This window comes from Corvus hawaiiensis, chromosome 18 (assembly GCF_020740725.1).
Source record: "Corvus hawaiiensis isolate bCorHaw1 chromosome 18, bCorHaw1.pri.cur, whole genome shotgun sequence".
Classification (NCBI taxonomy): domain Eukaryota; kingdom Metazoa; phylum Chordata; class Aves; order Passeriformes; family Corvidae; genus Corvus; species Corvus hawaiiensis.
In genome coordinates, this window is record NC_063230.1 from 9,646,449 (window position 1) to 9,663,373 (window position 16,925).

Genomic DNA, 16,925 nt, shown 5'->3' on the forward strand with positions numbered 1-16,925 from the left:
TCACTCTGAGTGCTGCGTTTATGCACTGGGATTTGAATGGTGATGCTGATTGGGACACATTATTTCTCCATAAACAGTTGCAAAAAGCAAGACTGATGGAAAGAAACGCCACTTTCTGTTAGCAGTTTGTGCTAAAATGTCAGTGTCACACAGAGTTTTGTACATGTTTAGCATGAACCAATTTCTCTGAAAATGGTCTGAAATGGTACAACACCTTCAAAAGTATCATCACTGCTGCAGCTACAGCTTGATGATAACCCTAATCGCTACAATAAATAACCTGATAGAACATTAGCTATTTTAAACAGCTTAAATAAAGCCTGACTACCTAAGGAGACTTCCAAGACACGCCAGTACTGGCCATAAGGAAGAACTCTCAGTGCAATCCCCTTCACTACACAACTCCTTTGTACAGTATCACAGGGAACATCCCATTTGTTACACACAGGAACACAACCCAGCTTGTATTTCATTTAACTTCCCATTTCCAAAGCTAGATGAAGGCAGCACAGACTGTACAGCTGCTGTGGTACAGCAGAGTAATTCACAACACCTGCTGAGCATGTCATTGAGCTAAAAGGTAAATATTTTAGTTGCAGATGGAATTAGGGTGTATTACTTCTCAGGGCATGTATGCGGTGATGTCAGAGTTGAAGGCAGCTGCATAAAACCACACTGAACCAAAAAGTTGCATTATCACTGATACACAAAAATTTTAACTGATGATCACATTTATTTCTTGACTTTCTTCAGCATTCCTCATGAAAAAAGAAAAAAACTGTTAAAAAGGACCTTTATAATAAAAATAAGCACTTCTGTTTCTTCTTCCCAACATTTACAGCAGAGCTAATGGAAAGCAGTCAATTATTTAAAACAAATTCTGTCAGAGGATTAGTAGTGTTGTTTAACACATTTCAGGGAAGGCAAATCCAAAACCTTCTGTAGCCACATTTAAAACCTTTAATACATAAGGGGAAAAAAAAAAAAAAGAAAAGAATTTTAGAAGAAATCCACAATTACAATGCCACAGACAAAGAATCCATATTATCACTACGCAGAATGCACAAATGAACCAAATGCATTAGGGATACAAAAGACAAACAAACCAAAGTGAAAACATTCAAGCTGAAAGTTAATGCAATAAGCCAGCAACCTGGAGACAAAGCTTTAACTTCCTCAAGGCTTCAGTTATACTGATGCATTTGAAGACTGCAAAGGTTTTTTGGTTTTGTTTAGATGATAAGGGATGGGCTTTTGGGAAAATTCTAATTCATCTAAGAAATATCAAATCTGAATGAAGAAAAAAAATCTGGGATGAAACTACATTTTAGAACCATTGAAAAGTACCTGAAATGGTTGCTGCTGGGATGAAAAAGCAGCAGAAACATTTGGAGGAAGCTGGGTTGCTATAGCGACAGGAGTACCAGTCTGCCCATCCTTTCCTGTCACAACCTTTACCTGAGAGAAATATTTTGGGAAAAAAAAAAGAAGGGAGAATCATTTTCTTTTTAAAAGTTTTTCTTTTTTTTTAACTGTTCAACACACTCCTTTGGTACTGATGGCACCTCACTGAAGAGGGGATAATAACTAAACCACCATCAGTGCAGCTTGCTTCGAGCACAGCCCATTTTTAGAGTTCTGTCTTACTTTTTATAGCAGAACAGAGCACAGCCTTGACTGTTTATTGTGACTTCTCATCACTGGAAATGTTTTCTTAAATCCAGTTAACATAAAAGTGTGTTTTAAATTTAATGATTGCTGCTGCTAACGGACAACAAATTAGCATGACAGACAGTTTGAACGTAAGAGAGCTTCAACATTTACTTAAGCAATGAGCACAGCCACCATTCACTCTCCCCTTGAATTCCCAAAGAGATCAACCTTCCAGGCAAGAGATGAAGCATGTTGCTTTAGCAGAAAGTGATAAAGAGGGGGAGGGGGAAATAAAACAGAAGACGACAAAAAAATACAAAGAACATACTCAAAAGATGTCTTAATCTTTCAGAAGAATTCATCACTTGAAAACACATTAAGGCTTTTGCTGTTGCACTCTGCAAAATTCTCCAGCAGTTACAGGGACAAGCAGCTTCCACAAACAAAAGAGGATCCACCACGAGAAGGCAGCGAAGTACAGCAAATTCTCAACCCGAAACACAGAGGGGTAGAGCCTCAACTCATTTAAAGTGTAGCAGCACCACTGACTTCAATGAACCTGTACAATTTACACCCACTAAAGATCCCTCCAAGTGTGCAGATGGTAGTTACAAATACCTGGTTATTTCAGCTGACAAACACGCAACCCAACAAGAACACCTAAACAATTTGACAAAACACAAACTAGGTGAAACAAAAATACTGAATATCCATTGTCAATAAATTACAGTAACAGGCTAGCTTTTATGTTACTATATAAAGAAATTATTCCTTCAAAATTGTCAATAACTGTCACAAGCAGAAATAAATCTTTCCTAACTAAGAAGTTTAGACAACAAAGCAATGAATAAAATAAACTTCAGCCATTATTGCGTTAAAATTTCCCACAAATTCCAACTGAATTGGGGTTTAAGATGATTGCTAGTGATTCATACCTAAGAGTCATCAAATTTCACCGAAGGCACTCATTTCCAAAAGATATTCAAAGCAACACAAGGTTCTTTACATAGTATTGGTTCTTCTACAAACTGGCAACTACATATCCATAGATATTTTCACAAATTTTAGAGGATATTTATGAGTGCCAAGTGGTGCAGGGGCTGAAGTTCTATCTACCCTGCTGCAACCACTTGCCATGTTGGCTTGTGGGCAGGCTCTGCACCAGGCCAGTGCTCCAGCACCCACGGATGGGTACAAATGTGCAGGAAAAGCTGCACAGCACCTGTTTGTGGCAAGCTTCTTTCAAGTTCTTTGCCATTAATAAACAGTGAATTCAAGCTAGTTAGTAATTTAAACCTTTGCATAAGGAACAAAGTGAACTTGTCAATGTCCAGTCTGTTAAGTGCTGGCTGTTAATCCTTTAGACAGCAACGCATACACAGAGCTCCAGGGCAGCCTAAATAACCTAAAGCGTGTCTGTGGACCTTTACACATGTTCTCTCTCACTAATTAGACTAATTCACACCTTCTGTTGGCTGCAGCAACACTGAACTTCAGTAACATCTATGGTTAGAAGTCAAATGAGTCAGGCTAACCTCTTGTAATGCTTTTGCTCATTCTTTTTTGTTTGTCCAAGTCTAGTTAAGTGAAATTGAAACTATAATTCCTAGTTATAACCATTCCAAGAGCTTAAAACCATTTCCACACTAATACCATCTTTGTGTGCAACTAGGACAGTGAAAGCTCCTTTCACTTCTTATTCTTTTATTTTAAATCCCTAAGTCTAACAGCACACTCAAACTGACCCATCAAATCACACTACCCAGCAGAAGTTCATTCTCTCAGGCCAACTATTTTATGCAAAACTGCCATACTTCATCAAGAAGAAATTATTTTTCATGTGCTATCACATTTTTTAATACTCCACAATCCCAGTGCTACAACTTCATCTACGATTTTATTCCAAAAAAGTTTCTTACCTCATCATTGATGACCTCAGATTGCTCTTCCTCTTCTTCCTCCTCGAGATCCAAGTCATTTTGCCTCAGGTATGCTTGCAGAGGAACACAATGTTTCTTCTTAAAAGCTAAAAAGTCCATCATATTCCCTTGAAGATGTTGCAGGAAAAACAGTTCAATCAAACATTCTTTAAAAGTTTCCTTAAGAATTTCCATCTGCTTGTGGTGATGATCCAAACAGAGTTTTCTCATTTGAGCAGTTTCTTGGTTGGCAGGAGGAATCTCCTCCAACTTTTTAGGTTGTTTTTTCACTGCTGTGTTAGCTGCAGGAGTGAGAGGAAGACTCGACAGCCCCTGTGGCACAGTGGCCCGTGAAGGACTTGTGGGAGGAGGAGGTGATGTCATTCCAAACGCACTCGGTCCTCCAACTCCTGCTATCAATCCACCAGAAGTCCTGTCAAATCCAATGGGTCTACTCAGCTGCTGCCCTTGAAGCACTTGCTGCTGCTGTTGCATAAGTTGCCCCTGGATAATATTGCTGATTTGGGGTGGCAAGCTCGTTGTTGTGATGTGGCCCGGGCTAGTCAAAGATTGCATATTTGCCCCGCTGGCCACGGGGCTCTGAGGCCCGAGGTGGTGGATGGTGCCCCCAGACTGCGAGTGAGGCTGCGAAAGCCTGCGCTCCCTCACCGTGGCAGGCGTCCCAGACGATGGAAGCTGCACTTGTGCAGCAGCTCCTTGAGCAATTTGTGCAATTCCCGGTCCTTCCTGGTACACAAAGTGCCCGCCGTTGGAAGGACTCAGGCTGATCTGTCTCACGAGCACGCTCGCATCCACAAATCCTCTGGTCGGGCTCTGGCTGCACATCCCCAGGCCAGGCCCGGGAGTGCCCGCCCGGACGTTGGGCAGCGTCTGCACCGGCACCGGGTTAGGCTGGGTGGGGCTCTGGGACTGCACTTGCTGAGGCAGTGGGGAGGTGACTTGGATGTACGAGGGGGATCCATGCTCAAAGCGCCTCTGCTGGGGGCTGAACTGAAAGCTCGGAGACGTCGGGTTTGGAAGTGGCAGTGGGGTGAGCGTTATCTGCTGGTTGCCCGAGGCCACCGGGCCCACGTTCTGCAGGGTGATGTTCACATTCTGCCCGGCCACCGGGCTCCGGCTCATGATAAACTGCTGGATTTGGTAACTGGGGGACTGCGGCGCAGAGGGACTTGCAGAAGGCGCAAAAGAGGCTGCGGGGGACTGGGGTAAATTTGCCTGTTGTTCTTCTCCCTCGCTGCCTGTGAAGGACCTGGATCTCTGGAGCTGGCGCTGGGCATTCTGAGGACCATTGCCATGGTGCATTCTCACTGATCTAAGGTTTTACAGTATGCTCTAAAGAAATACATAAAAACAGAAATTCAGGGAAGGTAAAAACTCTTCTGCAACTGAAACTATTTAGTTACAACTAGAAAGATTACCTTATTGTAAGAACTCTGTTATCCTGGTTTTGCAGTTACTTAAAATGATTCAAATTATCCAAAACCCTCAGCACAACAAAGGCTCACTTCAACCCTCATAAATTTCTCTAGTTAATAACACTACTGAATAGTTTTATAAATGCTATGCTCCCCTTAGCTAGGTAGAATGACTTCAAAGAATAAAAAAATCCAAACAGGACTTTTTCCCTTGCCGTAGAACTTCAAGAAATGACAGTCTCCAGTATAAAAGACATCTACTCTTTTTTTTGGGTTCATTATTCCCAGCACTTTGGTGTCTTTAACTCTTAATACAAAGTTCTTGCAAACATAAGAGCTTAAAACATATAGTCCATTGTTTCAGCAGTAACCAAAAACATGAATATGGACAGACTATTCAACTTTATTGTTCTAGCTACTGAAGGCCAAATCATCTAAATGTATGTAAAACTACTGTACTTGATGCTTAACTTTCCCTTCTCCTTGCTTCAGAACACATAAAGAGATGAAAATTAACTAAATCTGCATTTTATTTAAAATGCTGCTTATTGAGTCAAGCTACCCAGAAATCCAAAAACGTTCTGGTTTTGTATTTCAATCACAGACAAACAAAAATTCCAATGACATGCACTGACAGGTAGATTCAGGGCTGGGATTCACACAGAAACAGCAGCAAGAGAAAACGAAACCTGATGGGGTTTTGCTCCTTCCAAAATCTCTCCTATTTTGAAAACAACACTTTCATTTTTAGCATTTCAGGCCAAACATACACAAACATGCTGCCACTCCTTTGCGTTCCTAACTCCAAGTTGGTCGCAAGTGGCAACAGGCAGCAGCACACCGGCACGGCAGCACTACTGGGAAGCTCGGGATGCAGCGGGTGCTGCCGGCTCTCCCGCTCCTCCGCTGCCCAGGCAGGGAACACATCACAACCCTCCGCTGCCCTGTCCTGCGCTATCTGCAGCAATCCGCCCAAGCCCTGGGGATGGAGATTTTCCCTTCCTTGCACCGGGAAAGAGGCGACTGTCCGGGAAGGTGGAGCAAAGCAGCGCTGTCACACACGTGCCAGCAACGACAGGGGGCCGAAAGCCCGGGAGCTGCCGTGCCGGGGGTCCTGGGAGCGCAGCCGGCACAACGACCCCGCCGGGCCGGTTCCGCCTCTCCTGCCCTGGGGCTCATCCCGGCGGGGCTCGCCTCTCCCACTGCCGGGAGCTCAAACCTAAGCGAGCTCCCTGAGCAGAGCGGGAAGGGGAAAAAACTGCACTCCTTACAGGCCCCTTTTCCAAAAGATTTAACAATACTGCAATTCTTCGAGGTATTGTGGTTATTTCACAGCGCCGATACCAAATAATTAAGATTCAAACGATACCACCAGCAACAAGGTCTTATTATTTTAATTACTCGCACCTCACTAACACTTACGGCTCCAGTGAAAACACTTAATTAATTACAGGCCGATAAGGGAGGTCCCGAAGCAAGGGATCGCCTTTTGTGTGCGAGCAGGGCGGTGGGCCCGCCCGGGCCAGGGGCGAACCCCGGCCTCTCCGCCGCCGCTCCGCGAGGACTCCCCCCGCCCGGGGCTCCCCCCGTCGGGGCCGCGCTCCCCCGGCCCGGCCCTGCCCTGCCCGTCCCGCGTCCCCCGCCTCGCGCCGGGCGGGCCCTTCCCTCCGCGGCCGCCCCCGGTGCGGCGGCGGGGCTGCCGGGGGCCGCGCGGGGCGGAGCGGGGCGCGCAGCCGGGCCCGGGCGGGCCCCGCGGGCCGCACTTACCGCGGGCGCCGCGGGTTCCATTCGCTGCGGGCAGGAAGCGCGGGCGGGGGCGCCGCTACCAGCGCCGGCAGGAGACAAACCGCGTCCCGCCGCGCCTGCGCCAACACCCACCGGCCGCGCCGCGCCTGCGCCAGCGCCGCGCCTGCGCACAGCGGGGAGGCTGCCCGCGGGTCCTGTCGCGATAGGAACGGGTGCTAAGTTATATTTGTTGTAGTGAGGCAAGGGAGGGCAAGGACCGAGTGAAGGGTAGTTTATGTCCGCGCAGGGAGCGGGGCTGACGCTTCTCTTCAAGACACGGTGTAAAAATCCACACTTGCAGCTCGCGGGGCTTGTACTCCTCAGGACAGGAGAGACTGGGAGCGCCTGGAGCGGGGCCAGCCGAGGGAAACAAAGGTGATGAAGGGGCTGGAGCATCTCTCTTACGGGGAAAGGCTGAAGGAGCTGGGGCTATTCTGCCTCGAGAAGAGGCAGCTGAGAGGGGACCATGGGGTCTGTCAGTGCCTGCAGGGAGGCTCAGAGCACGGACATCTTAAAGCTTTTCTTTACATCAGCACGAGCACGGATCTGATTCTTGGATAGTAAACACACTATTTTACCTTAAGGCTAAAGGTCATCACAGAGCCTTTGACAAGAGAAAGGCCCCCACGAAATATATTCACGCTTAAGAGAAAAAAAATTCACCAATCAGGCCACCAAAGTGATTTACTATTAAATCTGGGAAAAATTATTGACAGTAGAATTAAACCTACAGAAACCTATTTGAGGAACTTCTTTTTCTAGTAGTCATTGTCATCAACTCAAAGTGATTCATATAGATTTGAGTATGCTCAGAATTCTGGTCTTTAGCATAGGCTTGTCTAACACGAAGAGGATGACCACCTGTGTTCTGGAATAAATACAAAGTGAAGGCTTAGGTACCAAAATTACATAATCAAAAATGCCCTGTCTCAAAATTCATAGTTATCAATAGTCTTGACTGAAGACAATTCATATCCTGCCACTTAAAATAAACAGCTCCCCTCCCTTACTTTTAACATTCTGGTAGTGCAAAATGATACATCCAAGGTAATATTGTCATAACATTGGGGAAATTTATATTCCTAAGCGTATGGAAATGTAATAAATAAAAGCTATATTAGTCATACTGTCAGGAAAAGGTATTTACTAACATTTGCTTGTATAGCAAGCTATTCAAAATTCTAAAATATGGTTATGTTTCTGCTTAGAAACACTCGTGTAGTACTGTAAAGCAATGAGGAATTTAAAAAATTAATAAATAAAAGACCCCAGAAGCCCCCAAGTCCTCACAATGCAAGCATGTTTCAACTTCAACTCATCTTTCCCTCCGGACCTGCAATGGTTTTTATGTAACGATTTTGCTTTGGAGAGTGATAAACATAGTTACAAGAGTTAACCACATCTCTGACATGATCCAAGACCTTTAAGAAAAAAATGCAAATACCTGGCAAAGCACAGGACTGTGAAACAGTTTTACAACACAAGATACAATTTGGTTCAAAGCACTTCACAACCCTCAAGAGAGCATTTGGTAACTTAAATGTTTCAGAACAAGAACAGATCTATCGACAAGCTCAAATTACCTGCCATGAGTGTTTCAGTATTTAAATTTGCACAGAACTGTTTGATGTAAATGGATCGGAAACAAGGTACTTTACAGAAGCCACTTGATGTACAGGAAAGTAAATACCAAATTTTTCTAAAGGTTTACATAAAAACAGAGAAATCCCCATACCTGGTCCACCAAGCTGGCCAGCTGTTCTGACTGAGTAGGAGCCATGGTGTTTCCTGTGTCATACAACTCTCCATCTACAGCATTTCTTAGCTCAGACAGTCTCTCACAGAATCCTCTTTTCCATATGCAAAGCAAAGAACCTTATGGAAACATGTTTTGAAGTATTCAATAAGATAAGACATGATGTCAAAAAAATTTTAGTCATCCTAAAATCAAGTTTAGAAAAGTCAGATTGCAGATGTATTTGACAGCTTTTGCTGCAGGAGATGTTGCTTCTGATTGATTAAAACAATGTCATTAAAGGGTAACTTTATCATTGGAACAAGCAAAGTTTTATTACTAGATATTGTTACCTTCTGATTTTCTATATGAGCTGACAGTTCAGGATTTCTACTGAATTTAACTGTGAACATATATCACTGGTTCCCAAACAAGCCTAGAAACAAATACACCACTACTTGTTCAAAATTCTGACTCAGATCAAGTAAAACACTTATTTTTTATGTATCATTAAATAACAACTGCTCACATTCTTAATGTTACAGTACCTGAGACAAAAAGTCTGTGGAACAATCACCTCAGTGAGCAGCCAGTTCTTGAATCAGATGTTCAATACTCTTTTTCAACAGCCTCTCTTCAACAGAATTACCACTTACAAGCCTGCAAGACAAAGAAACCCATTACATTCCTTCTGCTCTCAGGACATCCTTCCAAGAAAAGAAACAGTCACTCAGGAGAAGCTTTCAAGTACATCTTAGAACTACACAAACAGCATCTCATCACTGGTGGATCTGAAATCCAGTGATAATCAAGAATGACATTTCTTGTTTACCAAGAGCTGAAAACACCCACGTTTATTTTGGCTGTCCTAACACAGAAGTCCAGATGGTTTCTTAGATGGAAGTGGGAGGGAAAGACACGAACAGAAGAGGCAGTGTGGAAAGGACATGATTTTCATTTTCCCTCTAGTCTGAAGGGAAGAAATATTATATAATCTTTGAAGGGATCTTAAAAGACCAAGCTACTTAAACTAGAAGGATGACCTCAACCCAAAATCCTAGTTTCACCCCAAACCATCTTCTCTCTATTTTTGATTTTAATACACCAGTAACTATTTCTTAGCATGAAAGTCACCTGTATATGTGGGTATCTCTGCCTGTTGCAATTTTGTCACACCATCCCTTAGTCTTTGTGTCCATCAGCAGATCTAAATCAATGTCACAGAAGACAACAATAATCACATCTGTGTGACTGACACCTGTGGAAGGAATGTGGGAAGAAAGGACAGCACAGAAGACTCACTTGCCTTGGTTGAAGTTTTTAATGAATTCCTAAAATGGGGAAACAAGCAACTTAGGTACAAATTCATTAATAAAGGATACATCTCTAAATAAACTTTTTCTTAACAGAGTGAGAAGGTTGGAAAAATTGCTTTCTTGTTACTTCCCCAACCTACATTAAGCATGCAAACATTTTAAGTTATCTGACTGCCCACATTACAGATCTACACAATTCATAATTAATCTGTCTACAATTAAAGCTATTAATTTATGGAGCAGTCAGCTAGATAAAAATCTAGAGATCTATTACAGTAATCACATCATGTCCTATGACTAAGCACACCTGAGTTGTTATTCCTGTAGCGCTCCATCATTTTTCTTGTCTGTTGTCTAATCAAATTCCTTCTGTTGTGCTGCCTTGTGTTGCTTTAAGGCAAAGTATTCTTTTGTGTTTTATACTGCATCTGACAGAAAGCATAACAATGCAATTTGGAGCAAAAAGTAAGAAAAACTTAACTATATTGTCAATGTTTGCTCAAATTGTAGGCCCCAGAGGATATAGAGAATCTTACTGGGGAGGGAAAGGAGCATACTTTCAATTTATCCTCAGGCAATGCCAGGGCACTCCATGAAAAACAGAAGCCCCTGGAGTAAGGCTGAGGAACTGCCAAGATAAAAACACCAACCACACTTAAAGTACTAACAATGTAAATAGCTACAGATAATGAAAGCAAAAACAATTAATCAAATGGCTATTGTGAAATAAAACATCTGCATTTGAAGCACAAATTGCTCATAAATGTAGGATAACTAGTGGCATACTCCTTGGAAACACCTTAGATGCCTCATCAAATAGTAATATGACCGACATATTTCATATATAATTACATATTTGTGCTGCAGCTACATACATAATTTGCTTCAATAAGTAAAGAAATTATGCAAATGAATCTTGCAAATGTATTAGACTTTCCTTTAGCATTTTCCCTCCCACTATGAGCATCTCTTCACTCCTAGCTTGAGTAAGAGATCCTCTTACCAGATAATGCCAGCTGTGAGCACCACTCACTAACTCTCACTCACATGAGGAGATGGAAGTTCAGGAAAAGCTCCAGGATGTCGAGCATTGCAATCACCTGTGTCAAAATCAGTACCTGCTCTCCCTCCACTTTCAGCTTCCAAAGTAGGCCAGCCAGAGTTTCCAGCTTGCCTAGTTAAAAAAGGAGAACCTGAAGGTTCTGCCGGTCACACAATTAGAGAAAGCCCCTGCACACAGGTGTAACCAGTGGTGGGTGTTTAATACCTGAGTCATGCTGCACCATCTCTGTTCTTTGAGACTGAACTGCAAGAGTTTCATTCCATGGGTACATGTGTAAGGAGGATTTTCTCCATGCAAACATAGAGGAGCAACAGCTACAGCTGGAAACACACACAGATCTCTGCAAAACAAATCAAAACTTCATTATACTAAGTTTTAACTGCTTGGGCTATTAACTATTCAAAACCAGTAATATTTGCAAAGCAGCACAAAGCACCTGGCTAAATGTAAAAAGTAAATCAGGACATGAAGTTTTATGTTGACATCAAGTAAATGCAAAAACACTGAAGAGGAAATTGCCACTATCCCTAAAGTTACCAAGATAAGCTTACTACACTTCGTACTTTTTTTTGTCAGTATTAACACAACAAATACAAGATATGTCAAAATAAAGTAGAATTGTTACATAACTAATAACAGTTGCCATGGAACTACTGAGAGTTTCAGATCCTAGAATGATCCAAAATTATACATCTGAGATGCAAATAGGTTCAGCATAAAGGAATGTAGCCTGCAAAAAGGATAAAACAAAACAGCTTATCTAGCATTTAGCATTTTACAGTTGTTCACTTAAATACCCTGTTAGGAGGGTACCACACACCCATCAAATCCATGCAAAGACTGCACATGGATTTGTCTCAATTACCTGGTCATAACATCCTTCAGGGCAATCTGTTGCTGCTTCAGTGTCAAAATGAGCTCCTGCAATGGATCCTTAGAACCTCTGAAGTGCTGGAACATGGAAGGCAATTTGCAAAGCCAGTCCAGCACCACTTGTTAATCCTGGCAGAACAATGCTGAGAGATTTTTCTTTCACTGATCCAAGAGCAAGTTTCCAACAGGTCTCTGCCATACAGGGGGGTTCTGGAACAACGACGCTCATTCCAGAAGTACAGTTTGTCCAGGTGTTCCTTTAGCTGTCTTTTTTTCTTCTGGGATATCCTTTAAATTCAAAATTCTTTTCTGAATCTATTGTGACCAGATAAAGCTTATGCAAAAAACAAAGTTGAAAATAAGGATAATTTAATTCATGCAAGAATTCTATGAATGACTATGAAAAGAGAAGAGAGCAGGAGAAAAGCTGACACTTGCGATACAAGGACAAATGTTAGCTTTGGTATTGTGATGAAAAATAAATCTGCTTTCCTACTCTATGCCTACTGGCAAAAATATTATTTTTAGTGAGTAATCTGAGCTGAAAGAGGTACCCAGCTGAAGAGCATATGGCAGGAGGGATTCTGCTTCTCTCAACATGCAGAAGAAACACGCTATACTGTAAAATTCAAGTACACCAAATGCTCTGATGCTCCAGTCATCTCTGAAGGATTACATGGAAGGGGCGTAACAGAACTCCCATATCCCTTAATCATCTTTGGAGCCTGGAGACAGCAAGAGAACTCCCCAAAAGATGCTAATAAGGGTCAAACTTCTTAACGGAGCAAAGCCTTATTTATGGGTATGGTTTCAAAACCACTGCAGTTGTAAGAGCTGACTTCACAATAACTATTTTGTGTGCATCATTTCCAGGAACCCAAAGATGTCTAAACAGCGAAAGGATGAGTTCTTTTTCTGTTTTACATATATACTTCAGCTATCACTTTAAATTCCTTAATTACATTAATTACGCTCCCTTCTGGCAGAAGAACCTAATAACACTAGTGCAGGACATCCTCCTTGTCACCTGTCACAGCCACGTGTCACACAATCTGTCTTGGGCTTCATTAACCATACTCTGCTTACATCAGGCTGATTTATTGTAAGATTTAACTCTACATTGCTCTACAGCAGAATTACGTTTGCTCCAAGACTCAAAACTGGACCCTCCCAACTTCTCTTCTGAGGGAAGACTCAAGAGCAAAAAACAAACAAGCTCAAAATTTAACATCTTTTCCTCCCCCTGCCCTCCCCTCTGCCCCCCAAAAATCTTCTTTAAGTGTTTTGCAAGTACATCTTAAACTTAAAATTAACTAGAAGGAGAAGATTTAATTATTCTGCTTAGGAAACTCTACTCCAGAAGCAATTTTCAGTGTTTGATCAAAACCACAAGTGACTTCAATTCTTAAGCGTGGCAGGAAAGATCAAAACTGAGCCTTCATAAATGAAAACAACTATTAAGGAATAAGAAGCCCTCCTCTTTCCCTCAGAAGACTGGCATACAGTCTTTGGCAGTGATCAGTTTGGAAAAAAGGGATAACAAGAGAAACAAATAATTCTGAACGAATCCTCTCAGTCCTCACAAATATGACCTGTTTTCACCTGTTACTCAAAAAAAACAAATTAATAAAAAATAAATCAATCACCTGAACACTACATACCTATTTAGTTTGAGCTTCCCTGGCTTAAGTCTGGATGATCAAGGGGAGCAGTAGATCTCTTCAATAAACTTTCCGGTTAGCTTCAGTTTTGGCAGCATTTGTGCTTCGTAGCAAGTAATTTGGTTTTCCATTCCAATCACATCAAAGAGAGACCAGTCTGTGTGCTTAAGTTATAGTAAAAGAAAAAAAAAAAACACCACAAAGTAAAGAAATATTTTATTACTATTCAGCTGCAGTTAAAAAAAAATAATGGTAATAATACCACAGTATCTGAGAATGTTTAAAAAGCTCACAGCTGATGGCAGAATTAAAGTGGAACGTGGAAGAGCCAGGTGTCATGTGACTTTGCAGAGAGCAGCTGTCGTTACTTTAAAAGGTTCCAACAACCCACACCATGGAAATAGAGCATTATGCTCATGTTACCAGGAGTCACGAACAGGGCAGCACCCTCAAACGACAAGCTCTGCAGATAATTCAATGCTTCTGATTAAAACATTTGCCTTTGTAGAACTGGCATTCCAGACCCATCTATTTTCACCTTGACACACTAACCCTAAAATCAAACCATAAAATTATTTTAAGGTTTTACTCAATTCTATCTAAAAAGCATATTTCTAAAGAAAGAAAATAATTACAATCCCTTTAGGAGTACTGTTTAAGTTTATAAACAGTGCAGAGGCAACCCCAAACTCTCAGATTCTCAGTGATCATATCCTAACCATGAAAGTGCTGCCCATCCTTTTCTGGTTGAAAATATCAATTTCACATTACTCTCTTGGCAGTTACCATCTTTCATCTTCTTTCTTGAAAAAAAATCAGTTGCCATGCACTGCATTCCTTCCAAAAAGATAATCATGGTGTGATTTGTGCTGTGGGACCACATGGAGTTTGTTTCAGAGACCATAAACCTTCTTTCCTCAGTGCTGATATTCACTGAAGAATTTAATTTTCCTTTAAGTAAACATAATTAAACATGTTTCCTACTGCACAAGACAAAACCAAGACACTGTGAAAAATGTTAAAAGGTTACATGGATGATCAATAGAAATGATTATTCAGTCCTTGGAAACATTCCACGGTGTTTGAAGTTGCACCTTATTAAAAGATAATGAATAATGCATTTTGTGCAGCTTTATGTAAAGTCTCTGAGGACTTTGTGAGGCAGCAGTAATAGGAAAAATCAGTAGAGAAGCTTGGGATGCAGTGGTACTCAATCCTGAGAACTTTTGTTTTTTCTCCTAAAATATAGCACCCCTAGATCTCATCAGAAGTGCAGGGCTGGTTCAGTGAGAAATTTCACAGAATTTAAATATGATGATGGCAGATGGCCAAAATTCTCTAAAAAGTTCATATAAAAATACATTTAGTTTCTGGCATTTTTATTAACACATGTAAGCACCCTGCAACTGCTGGCAAGTCAGCACAAGCAGCACAAATTTTCATTGTCATTCCCCCCTCCCCCCTTATTCTAAAATGGCCCATAAAAATTTAAAATAATGGATTCTGTTTAATTAAATCTCCTTCTAGGATTTCATTACAAGAACAAGTGCTACTTCCCTAGAGAATGTATCTGATTCCTTCTCACCCCTTTCCTTTCTTCAAGAAAAATCATGTATGTGTGCAGCACTAATTAAAACCAAAGGAGAGACACAGGTATCCACAGAGCATTCTAAATTTAAATGAACACAAAGTTTTATTGTAAAGAAAGATTCATACCCAGCTGAGCAAATTATCAGGCTTGGCAAAGTCATCTGCAAGAACTACTGGAATTATTTGCTCCTTTCTCCCCAGGTTGAAGTAAAAGTTTCTGCCCTCCACAAAGTCTCCACACAAAACACAAAGGTCAACACTCCCCATGCAAGCTAATATACAAATGTGATACCTGTTGTGGTGAGGGAACTGGAACTGGGACCACACGAACATGGTTCTTATCCCAGCCTGCTGGTTGTACCTGCTGAGGCAGAGCTGGGTTCCTGCTGTGTGGACTGGGTAAGGAATTAAGCAAACTTGACAAATTTGGTCCATTTTGCTGTTGGTTTTCCTCCTAGCTAATCTGCTGAGCCACTTGAAGGACAGGAGGCATTCCACCTGCAGAGAGACTTTTAAAAATTGCAATTTCAGTAAAGAAAATAGTGAAATGACAGAGAGAACCAAAGAAAGTGGAAATACAGCCTATTATATAGCTCGTGAAATCAACTTTGCACCACACCCCAATACACCTGTCTGAAAGCTCTGAAGATGTGACTCAATCAGCATGCCAGTCTAGGATGTACTTATCCACTCTTCAACCTGACAAGATCTTTGCTAACAACATCCTGCAGAAAGTTGACAACTACACAACCAATCTCTATCAGGGTATCAAATGACCAAAAGGGAAAAATTGCATGCAACAACATTAATTAAGGAAAGCAACAAATTAGGCTCAGAGGGTACAAATTTAAACCCAATGCATGGAAAATGAGATGTGCAGCACTTACTAGGATCTCTAAGAGTTTCTCCAGAGGGTTTTTAAAACATGTAACAATTGGTATTAGATATAAGGCTACAATTACAGAAAAGCTCATTAAAGCAATTATCTTTAATTACAAAGCTTAAAACTTACACTTAATCATAAGTCATTAATATATGCACTAGACGTATCAGCATTATTTTAAAGTTTGTGACTTTTTTTTTTAATTGCTGTCAGAACTAATTATGAGTCTCTTTGTGAAGTACTATTTTGGAACTGAAATAAAGTTAACCTAATAAAGTATCTCGTTATCAATAAAACGGTGCATTGGACTACCACTTCCCAAGCTCTATCCACTCTTACCTCTGATTTAAATTTTACATTCACTTTATTTTCCTATGGAATGGGTTTTATGGTTGCAGATTTGCTTCCTGCACAACTATAAAGGGAGTTGACTGACCTTTTAACCCAAATTAACCACTTGAATTCTTTATCATCCCAACAGATTTTTCCAGTTGCTTTATCTCTAGCAGTCAGACACGGAGAGTTCCTGCAGCACATCCTGAATCTGGACTGGGCATGTTTGTACTTTGAAGAAGATGCAGGATGGTCAAGCTTTAGGCTTTCTCCATCCCACGGACTCATGGGCTGCAGTCACGGAGAGAGGCCGGTTCTGTCACACGCACGGGAGATGACGGAAGCTGTGACAGGAGGGTGATGTCTGGTGTCACTCCTCCCAGGTCCAGAGCTCCCGTTTCATAACGCAGAGGGGCGGGATGCTCCATGCTGTAAAGGACATTACAGCCCGGTACGCGAGCTATCAGCGCTGTCTCGGCACAGAGCAGGCGCTAACGCGGGGCTCGGCAGCGCGGCCAGCACCGGGAGCGCGGTGCCCTGGCCCCTCTCATCGCTTCGTGTCGCGTTTCTCCGCACCGGCACGAACCTTCCGCCACCGACGGATGTCCCCTGTCCCCGCTCCGCACTCCCCCGTGCCACCCCCGCACACGCTGAGCTGCTCCGCACACCATGTACCAC

General features: G+C 42.0%; 1 protein-coding gene and 1 non-coding gene across 3 annotated transcripts in view; both read right to left on the reverse strand.

Annotated features, from left to right (window-relative positions):
• Positions 1-6,881, reverse strand: part of EP400 (E1A binding protein p400) — a 47,831-nt gene extending 40,950 nt beyond the window's left edge. The window contains exons 1-3 of one of the 2 annotated variants that reach the window (XM_048322400.1): positions 6,776-6,881; positions 3,573-4,925; positions 1,348-1,458 (exon numbers count right to left, since the gene is read on the reverse strand). In XM_048322400.1, the coding sequence (XP_048178357.1) occupies positions 1,348-1,458; positions 3,573-4,895 (1,434 nt within the window). In that variant the 5' untranslated portion in view covers positions 4,896-4,925; positions 6,776-6,881. The remainder of the gene's footprint in view (positions 1-1,347; positions 1,459-3,572; positions 4,926-6,775) is intronic. The other variant, XM_048322401.1, reaches the window with a different exon arrangement.
• A 3,453-nt stretch (positions 6,882-10,334) lies between these two features.
• LOC125335593 lies at positions 10,335-10,473 on the reverse strand. The gene has a single exon (XR_007207494.1). It is a non-coding gene; the product is annotated as a small nucleolar RNA SNORA49 (small nucleolar RNA).
• Between the last annotated feature and the right edge of the window lie 6,452 nt (positions 10,474-16,925).